The sequence below is a fragment of the Anolis sagrei genome, chromosome 1 (assembly GCF_037176765.1).
Source record: "Anolis sagrei isolate rAnoSag1 chromosome 1, rAnoSag1.mat, whole genome shotgun sequence".
NCBI lineage: Eukaryota > Metazoa > Chordata > Lepidosauria > Squamata > Dactyloidae > Anolis > Anolis sagrei.
In genome coordinates, this window is record NC_090021.1 from 237642344 (window position 1) to 237652422 (window position 10079).

General features: G+C 40.7%; 1 protein-coding gene across 1 annotated transcript; it reads left to right on the plus strand.

Moving 5' to 3' along the window:
- The first annotated feature begins 2618 nt into the window (after window positions 1–2618).
- Window positions 2619–6409, plus strand: LOC137095951 (uteroglobin-like). Its single transcript, XM_067463224.1, has 3 exons — window positions 2619–2734; window positions 4317–4507; window positions 6153–6409. The coding sequence occupies exons 1-3, from the start codon at window positions 2680–2682 to the stop codon at window positions 6216–6218; spliced, it is 312 nt and encodes a 103-aa protein (XP_067319325.1). The 5' UTR covers window positions 2619–2679; the 3' UTR covers window positions 6219–6409.
- Window positions 6410–10079: the final 3670 nt, after the last annotated feature.

A 10079-nucleotide genomic window follows, 5' to 3' on the forward strand; every position in this document is an offset into this window, starting at 1 on the left:
TATCATCTTTGAACTGGAATCTAAAGCAGTGTAGACTAATATAATCCAGTTCAAAGCAGATAATCTGGATTTTATATGGCAGTGTAGATGGGCCCTCTTTCTCTGGATGTCTTTTAAAAATCATTCGTTGCTAAGGATACTTAAGCTTGTGTTCTTGCGTTGCGCGGGGGGTTGAAATTGATGGCCTATGTGGCCCCTTCTAACTCTATGGTATGTTATTCTCAGTTTACTGTGTCTTCCCTAGCTGAAGTGCATGCCCCAGAAAGGGAGAGGAGAAGAATGGAAGTTTATAACTGGGGGCACTTCCACACAGCCTATAATTCAGGAGAGAACGGGTTAAAAGGGGGGAAGGCCAGATGATGTTTGTGCCAAATACATGCTCAGTCGCAACAATGGAGATAAAACCTATTTCAAAAAGGTCCTTCTTTATCCCATGAATATGTGGCCCTGCAGTCATGGAAAGTTTCGGATTTATCTCTTTACCTCCTGTAAAGACTGCTTTCTATCTATACCAGTTTTAAAATGCCCAAAACAGCTGATCAGCTTTTGGGCTCCCATGGAGACACAGCTGATTTCCAGCTGGTTTGAAGACAGAAGAAGTGAAGAGCCATTAGAAGTTTCTGAAAGTGTTTATTTTAGACTTTATAATATTAAATAGATTGTGAATAAACAATTGGGGAAAGAGGGAAATCCAGCAGCATTTTTTTAAAAAATCCTGCAATTATGCACTGATGCTTACATATGCACATAGGAATCTCTCCATATTTGTAGTAGGGTATTTGCATGTGTGCCTATAAGCATCAATGCATAATTGAGTGATTTTTTTTAAAAAAACTTCCAACGAATGACCCCCACCCATCCACCATTTTATCCAAGTCACAGAAGAGCTGTGAGTACTGCTGGGGAAGAAAGCCCGGGACCGGCAGGTCTGTGTGGGGGCCTGCTGTGAGGTCCAGAGTTTGTTTATCCCCCCTATTAATCCTGCATTTTGGCACTGCCTGGAAGCACGTTGGGTCTGAAGATGGTGCCGTTAGGAACAATTTGGCTTCTTGGATCATGGTCTGCGGTTTAATGAATGTGGATTTCTGGCAAGGGATATTGCACCTCTCAGCATTTGGCAGAAAGGTTTTTGCTAGCAGTATCTTAAGCGAGATCAGGAGGTCTTTAAACGGAATTATGTGGGAGAGGGCGACAGTATTCTTGAAGGCAGGAGTTCATCAGATGTTGGAGATAGTAACAGCAGTGGGAAGTCGGGGGGAGGGGGCTTAAATAGGAGCTAGGAGCAATGGTCCATGGTCTTTGGGATCTCTACACTAATGCACAGAGCATGGGAAATAAAACAAAGATGAACTCTTCATACAGTAAAGCAAATCTGATATAATAAGCATCATGGAAATCTAGTAGGATGCGTCGCATAACTGGAATGAATAATGGGTATAACCTCTTTCTGATAACTAGCTCAAACAGGAAAGGAGTAGAAATAGCATTAATTGTCAAGGATATTTACGCCTGTAAAGAGATCCATGATTTAATTCATACCTGGGTAAAAATTAAGGGAGAAATAAACAAAAAGAATATCATTTTGTGGGTCTATTACAGACCTCCAGACCACACTGAGGAGCCCAAATTTATCTTGCTTATTTCCCATGCTCTGTGCTTAGCATTGAGACATCTAAGACCATGGGTCATTCCTCCTAGCTGCATAGCAGTAGTACAAGAACCCAATTTTACTGTTGGGTTCTTGTACTACTAAACTATTTTTCTCTGTGATATCTCTAACATTTGATGAACTCCTGCCATGAAGAATACTGCCTCCCCTCAATAACTCAGTTTAAAGCCAGCCTGACTTTTAGCAAAAGGGTTTCTGCTAATGGCTATAAGGTACAATCCATTACTTGCCAGAAATCCATCTTTTTGAAAGTGCATGAAGTGAAATTGATCCCAGCAACACCATTTGCAGAGCTACTTGTTCATCTCCACCATTCTTATCTCCTTTTTTGATCATGTCCTTCAACTGGGAAGAGAGGCAAAATGACAACCTGCGCATCCAAGTTCTTAAGTTTCCTACCCAGAACCTTGGAATCCCTTGTATTATCCTGAAGGCTATACCCTGCAGTATCACTTGTTTCCCTGTAGACCAGTAATTCTCAACCTGTGGCCCCTCGGGTGTTTTGGCCTACAACTCCCAGAAATCCCAGCCAGTTTACCAGTTTAACAGCTGTTGAGATTTCTGGGAGTTGAAGGCCAAAACATCTGGGGACCCACAGGTTGAGAACCATTGCTTTAGACAAGTGTTAAGCCTTGATAAGCCTTGTCAGACTCTAAGTTAAATCACATTTGTTTGCCCCAAGAAGACAGCAATCAAGTGCAGCTGAGAATACATATTACTTCCTTTGTTTGCAGATTATGTTGCAAAGAGACAACACTGAGTATAACTTCTTTTGGCCACCCCATTCTTAAGGAAACAAGAACAAAGGGACATAGTCATAGATGTTTTCTTTTCTGTCTTGAGAGCCATTTCATAGGAAGCACAACAAAAATACGGATTTCAGAAGATTTACGCAACAAACTGAGCCAACATAGACTCCGTTGGGCGGAACACCACAAGCACCCTCCTATATATAACAAACCTTAGTCGGTGAATTCTGAAAAGCGGGTCCACTACATATCATCTTCACCATGAAGCTGACAGTTGTCTTTCTGCTCGTCACCCTGATGGTGTGCTGCTATTCAGGTGAGTTGCCTACTACATTACATTTGGAAATATCACTTGATTATAGATGGACAAGATTTACATGTTTCACGGCTTGACAATGGCAAAGATCTTGCATGAAAATGGAGGTATTCTCTATGGTGTAGTTAGTGCATGGCCTCAAACCTTTTTAGCTTGAGTGATGTAGTCACACAAGTTGCGTTCAATATTGTTTTCTGGCAAATCTCTGCTAAAACCGGATTCCAGTTTTTTAAACAGCAATTTTGAAGTCAGTGAAGGATCAAAGAAGACTGAAATATCCACAAATGAAATCCATGGTCATGACGGCAGGTAGGTCAGATTGCAATTTGGGACATTGGCACCTGTTCTAAATATCTTTTGGGGGAGGAAGTGAGAAATGGGAATACAATTATGTTACCTATGAAAATTTCAAATTAATCTTCGCATAAATGTTATAAATTTGATTTTTTTCTTACACATCTAAGTTTCCCTGCAATCATGCATATAGAAGACAGTGAGGTTTTTAAACACTCTACTGTGTGTGATCTCTACGTGATGCAAAAAGAGAAAGAAATGGGAAAAATTCTCTTATTTCCTGTTTCTTTATAATTTTTTAAGCTTGGAAAGATTCTGGACACCTCCTCTGACTTAAACAGGTGTACTAAAGGAGAAGACCACAGATGTCACAAAACACATAAATATCTAAAGTAAGGGGAATGGTTATAATACAATGCAGACTATGGTATTGTTGTTAACTGCAGTCAATTGGTCTTCAATTGAGCCAGTGTGATATAGTGGTCTGAGTCTGGGGCTAAGATTCAAATCCCTGTTTGGCTTAAAAACCTACTGGGTGACCTTGGGCAAGTCACAGAGGAAAGAAAAGGCAAACTCCTCCTGAACAAATCTTGCCAAAAAAATGTTTGACATAAATTTGCCTTAAAGACACACAAATGAATGAGTCCCTGTCATCAATAGCCCTGCTCAGCGCTCCAAACTCAGATTTGTACCTTTTTGAGACTTCCCATCATAATATGTACTTTCCTTGTTGCCTATATTTTATCAAGCATGATGGGCCTGAGAGTAATATCCTTTGAACTGAGTGGGGTTAATTTGTGAGTAAATATACATTCAATGGACACTAGTAACTGCCATGTTAAGTGCCAGGTGTATTCATTCTAGATTTTTAATTTTAAAAAAATGTAATGTGCAGAATCCCTTAAGGAGACAGGGTTTAATACTATGAACAGTTCTATTAACATTCAGACCAAAGCAGCCCAGAGCAGTCACATCATTTGCTCAGGTGTATGTGTAGCCCCTGAAGGTTTTGTAAACTAGAGGAAGAATGGTGGTTTGCAACATCAGGAGGTCACCTTGGCTTTGCTGCAAGATGTTCCCCCTAATAAGTGCTTCCTCGTGGTATAACTAAATCGCCACCCACAAACTCACACATGAAAGCCAGTGTGATCTAGTGGTTTGTGTGTTGTATCAGGACTGAGAAACCTCCTTTGGCCAAGGCAATCTCATATTTCATTTGGCTTATTTTAGACTTGACTTGCAGGGACACAACAATAATAACTTCTTATTTTGAACCCTTGCATTCCAGCTACTGCTGAAGATGTTTGTCTTCCTCTCATTGACATCATCACCAAGTGGCTTTTTGGCTCATCAGATGACTACATGAAAGCAATTGCTCCTTATTTAACCACTGCTGATATGACCGAAGCAGCTTCACGGTTGAAGCAATGTGCCCTTGAAGCTACAGAGCAAGACCTAATGGAAAAAGATAAACTGCTGGTAATTCTTTTCACGGTCACTTCACCACACATGTGCTAGGGTAACACTTCCCTATTCACTGTTTTAGGATTTACAGATCTGGAGCTCCACCAAACTTCTGCTCATGCATTACAGCATTCGTGTTTGGCAGTCATTCATCTTCTAGCAAAGGAGAGTTAATAAACAGCCGCAGTTCCGTTCCCATTGATTAATAATTTTAATTCATAGTTATATGCTGCTGTTTAGTTATTATGATTTTTTTAAACTTATTAATTTTTCTCCATTAATATGTTGTGAGCCACCTTCAGTACCCCCGTCCCGCCCCCTCCCCCCCAAGGGGTGAGAAGAGCAGTATATAAATACAGTAAATAAATATTAATTACTATTAGGAAATGTCTCCTAATAGCCAACCTCTTTCCTAGGATATATGTATGCAGTAGAAACAATGTAGTTTGACACACTCTTTAATGGCTATGGCTCAGTGCTATGGTATCATGGGACTTTGGTGAAACTCCAGCATTCTTTGGCAGAGAAGGCAAAAGACCTTCTAAAGCTACAATTTCATAGCCCTGAGCCATGGTGGTTAACGTGGTGTCAAGCTGCATTAATTCTACAAGGTAGATTCACCCATAGAACTGAGATTTCCAACTATTCATTCAAGCCTTGCTCTCTAGAGTAACAAGGAACATGTCTGCTTTGTCCTTTGAGTAATGACCCATTAAACACAGCTTTCACATTTGCCTTTCCTAAGAGTAAAATGCAGGACTTTGTTTTGGATTTGATGTATTCATCAGAAAAATTTCTAAAACTTTTTTGAAAATTTAAATCTCTTGCAAAGGGATCAGCGAAAGCACAGAACAATGATGTATGACAACTATCCAGCCAGTGGGGTCTCACCATTCAGCCACTGGGTCTCCTCCAGTTGGCCCTAACCAACAGCATCCCTGACATCATCTTACTCTTTAGTAGGAGAAATATGTCAGGCTCTCCTGTTGGTTCATGTCGGAAAAAATGCTTCAACTGCTTTTTGAAACCAACAAAGCCAGACGTAAATTAATCTCCTAGACATGGGGACTTTGTTCAAACATGTATTTCTATAATAAGTTGGTAGAAGGCATATGTGAAATGATAGTATTTATTTATTGCTTCTATTCGCCAAGAGTTCAGAAGTGGATAACTGAAATTTTAAATGCAATAATGAAGGTAATATTAAAATACAGTATTAAAATTATTTTAAATAAGGCAAGAATCAGAGGAGGTCTCCGGGGGACAATGTTTTGTAAAGAAACCACTCAAAGCCCTTAAGCTAGATGGGCAGATTTATAATTTTTCTTTTTCCCATGTTAAAATTGTGTTTGCAAAGAAATGTGTGAATGCTAGAACTTCTAATGGGGGAAACAATAAAATATATTTTTATCTGACTTTGGGGTGAGAAAAACTCACCATTAACCTCCATGGGCCAATGTAGGATGAAACATTCCCCAGAGCAGAATGCCAGGAAGACTATCTGCCTTCAGAACAGATTGCTATAAATATATGTACCCAATTTACACAACAATGCGTTTATTGTGAAATATGACAGATCTATCCCAGCTGGGACTTTGTCCAGCCTTTCCCATTTACTGACACAATGAAACTCACAAATTATCAATATTCTTCGTTCCAGAAAAATATCCTGGCAAACTGTGTAGAGATACCAACAGTTCCTCTGAATTCTGTTCTGAATTATTGAAGACCATGATGTGCATTGAAGTAGCAACTGGATGTGATTCCTTCTTACTAATTTTCATGATCCTGAAATCTAGAAGGGCCCTTTCTCTCCTTTAAAAAAATTACAATAATCTTGTTCATCGAAATCTGGAACTTCCAAATGCTTTCTCCATTTCACTTACTGTTTACTTAATAAACAAAAAGAGCATGTAATTGGTTTTTGTCTGATTCTTTTTTCTCATCGTCAGAACACAATAAATTGTTTAAAATAGCTAACCTCCATTAGTTTTAGTCAGAATTTGAAAAATTACATTTTCAGACTGTAGTTTCCAAAATGCAATAGTGGGAACTTGTTGAACGCTTAAGGAGTTCTGGGAGCTGTAATTCAGAACAAAACAATTTCTAAGTTCTGGATGTAGCCAGGCTTTTACACTGTAGAATCAATGCAGTTTGACATCACTTTAACTGCTGTGGCTCAATGCTATGGAATAGTGGGATTTGTAGTTCGTAAGGTAGTAGCACTTTTGGCAAAGAAGGCTAAAGACCTTATAAAACTAGAACTCCAATGACTCGATAGCATTGAGCGGAAGTGGTGTCAAACTACATTAATTCTGTAGATATACCTCTTGTTACCTACCAGCTTTCAAGTGAAGGTTGTTTTCCTTCGTTTGCTTCAACATCCCCTATGCCTTGCCACAGGGGACGTAGTAAAGAGAAATTCCTCCTTTTTCTTTACACCAAACAAGATCAGAGGCTCGATTGGAAGTAGCAGCATTGTCACTTTTTAAAAAATTTATGAGGAAAATAATTGCATCAGAAGGGAAATGTTACTAAGGGCACTTCCAGACAGCACCACAATCCAGGTTTAAAATTGGGGGGTAAATAATCCTGGGACCTGACCTCAGGTCTCCATACAGACCTGTTAGTCCTGGGACCGAGTGCTCTGCCATCCTCACAGGCTTCCTCTGTATCAAAACAAGATGTAGGGCGGATGGGGAACATCCGTCAGAAAGTTTTAAAAAAAAGAAATCACACCGTTACGTGCTGGACCTCATATGCACACATACAAATATCTGAATAGCACACAAGGACTCTTCTTATCTCTCTCTTTGCCGAATGCTTAATGCTATGTATAATATTATAAACTGTAAAATTAAGAATTTCAGAGAGTTCTAAGAGCGCTCAGTTTGTGCTTCTTTTAAATTAGCTGTGAGTCCGTTTGACAGCCCAATTAGTGCATCAGCTGTTTTGGGTTTTTTCAAAGCGAACATGTGCTAGAGCAGCCCCCACAGGGGAGAGGGAGGGAGGAACGAAAGGAAATCATGTGTTTTGCATGACTGCAGGGTTATAGCCATGCAAATATGTGCATTTTCTGGCCGAAATCGGGATATGAGGGGACCCTTTTATCATGTGATTTTCCTCTGTTAATGTGAATGAGCACTGGTGTCATTTAGACACCCTCTTTTTATCCCAGTAACTTCCACATTTTAGGTGTTGTGTATAAGGGCCCTAGAGTACCCAACAAGGGAGCAGAAAAACAGGGAACAAAGGAAGCCTCCTTACGCTGAGGCAGGTGATTGATCCATCTCAGGGTCTTTCTACACTTCCCTAAATCCTATAATTCTGAGAGCTATAGTTCAGAAAGTAATATTTCCAAACAGTGGTATATCTAGCCAAGAGACTTTCCTTTATAGAGGGCTAAACACAGATACATCTGCATTGTAAAATGGATGCAGCTTGACACTGGTGTTTGGTAGTGGAATATGCTACCTTGAAGCTCAATATCCCAGAATATCAAGGCAGAAAATCCCACAATATCTCCTTTGAATTGGATTATCTGAGCCCACACTCAGGTAATGTGGGATTTTCTGCCTTGATATTCTGGGATATAGGGCTGTCTGGAAGGGCACCTATATTTACAAGGCTTTTTTTTTGTGTTCTGCCAAAGAGTGCTGGTGCTCACCAAACTATAAACCCCAAACTACAGAGGAAGTGTAGTTCCTCTGTAGTTTGGGGTTTGGGGAAACTACAGACTGTAGTTTGTAGTTTGGGGAAACTACTGGCTGTGCTTCTTTTATATTTTGTCATATAAAAAGCCAAAGCAAACAGGAAAAAACATACCCATAAGAATAACAGAAAGCAGAAAATAGTCTCATGGGTTCAGATTATCTTCCTTCATGTTTGGTTTATGGGTAACATAGTGTCTCAGGCAACCTGAGACACTAATATTTGGTCTCAGGGCGTTTCCACACAGCCCTTTATCCTAGGAGCAGACACATTTTAAAAGTGCAGATGTTCCTGGGCCCCTACCCATACCCACTCTAGAAAGCACACAGTTTCTGTGGTGGGTGTCCAGATGTTCTTCTGGGACTGGCCCGAGAAAACATCTGGAGACCCTCCCTCCTCCCCGAAAGCCCTTTTAAAAGTAAGGAAAATTTATCCAGCCTCCATTACACTGTTGCTGGAGCTCTCTCAGCGTGTAGAAATGATGTGCCAGGAGAGCAGGGGGGGGGGGGAGGGGGGGGAAATTGCTCCCTCCCCCCACGCTTTCCTGGTGAATCATTTCTATGTGCTGGTAGAGCTCTGGAAACACTGTCATTGGAGGCCGGGTAAGTTTTCCTTACTTTTAAAAGGGCTTTGGGAGAGCGGTGGGATTTCCGAACGCATCTGCCGCTATGTCCCACCTCTTAAAATAAGATCATCTGGGGAGGTCCTGCTCTTGCTTCTGTCAATATTCCAAATGCGTCTGGCGGGGTTCCTACCTATGGAACGCACTCCCACATGAGATAAAGTCAACCCCATCTCGCCTGGCCTTCAGGAAGAAATTAAAATCCTGGTTTTGGGACCAGGCTTTCGGACAAGAGGCATAAGGAGCACTGTAGCTGGATATGGACTGGATTGATATTACGGCTCAGGATATTGTGATATTGTTTTTGTGGTTTTCACTAATGCTGTAGTTACTGTTTTAATGTTTGCTATTTGTATTTAACTGTGATTTTACTATTGTAATTCTTATGTAGCAGTTTTGTACCACTTCTAAATGTAAACCGTCTTGAGTCCCCCTTCGGGGGTAGAGAAGTGACGGGATAGAAATACCAGAAATAAAGGGTGTGTGGACTGCAGTCCAGACATTGGAAGTAGTGGATTTATCCCACGCCTTCCAAGAAGGGGCAGAATAAATCCACTATCTAATTAATTCACCACAAACCAGGTTTTTCCTGGTTATGGGTTGGCCAGAACGTCATCTGGACAGCCCCCTTTTTATTGTGGAAGTTTCCGCAATAAAGGGACTGTCTGGATGGGCCCTCAGACATATTTGAAAAAGGAGAGTTCTGGATTTGAGAGTTGGTAAAGCTTAGAAATGTTATTTTAGACTACCACTCCCATAAGTTTTCAGCTAACATATTAAAGTGATTCTATAGGGAGAATCTTACTAGTTGTCCCAACATATTTAGACTGCAATTAAATGAGAGTCCGGCCTGGCAAGCATTTCTGCTGACAAAGTACCAGATGTAAAACACATTCACCAGGGTCGAAGACAGAAACAGAGGCTTTTAGTTAATGTTCTGGCCAAGAATGGATGCAGTAGGCTCACATCCAAAAGTGCAAGCATAACCATATTGTGAAATGTAACAATTTTTATATTAAAGTTTCCATTTATTAACATTATAATCTAAATTAGATTTTTCCCTCTCTTGTGCCCAATTGGCTGAGTGTTGGGAGCTGGCTGGCACTGCCCGCACTCCTAATTGGTCAGGAAACTGACTCAAGCAAGGTGCCTTCCAGATTGGTGCAGACTCCAATGATGTGGCTGGGTCAGGTGGGGAAACACTGGGGCAGCTAATCTGTGGGCAAGGGTGTTTCCCTGGGAGGAGGGAAATCC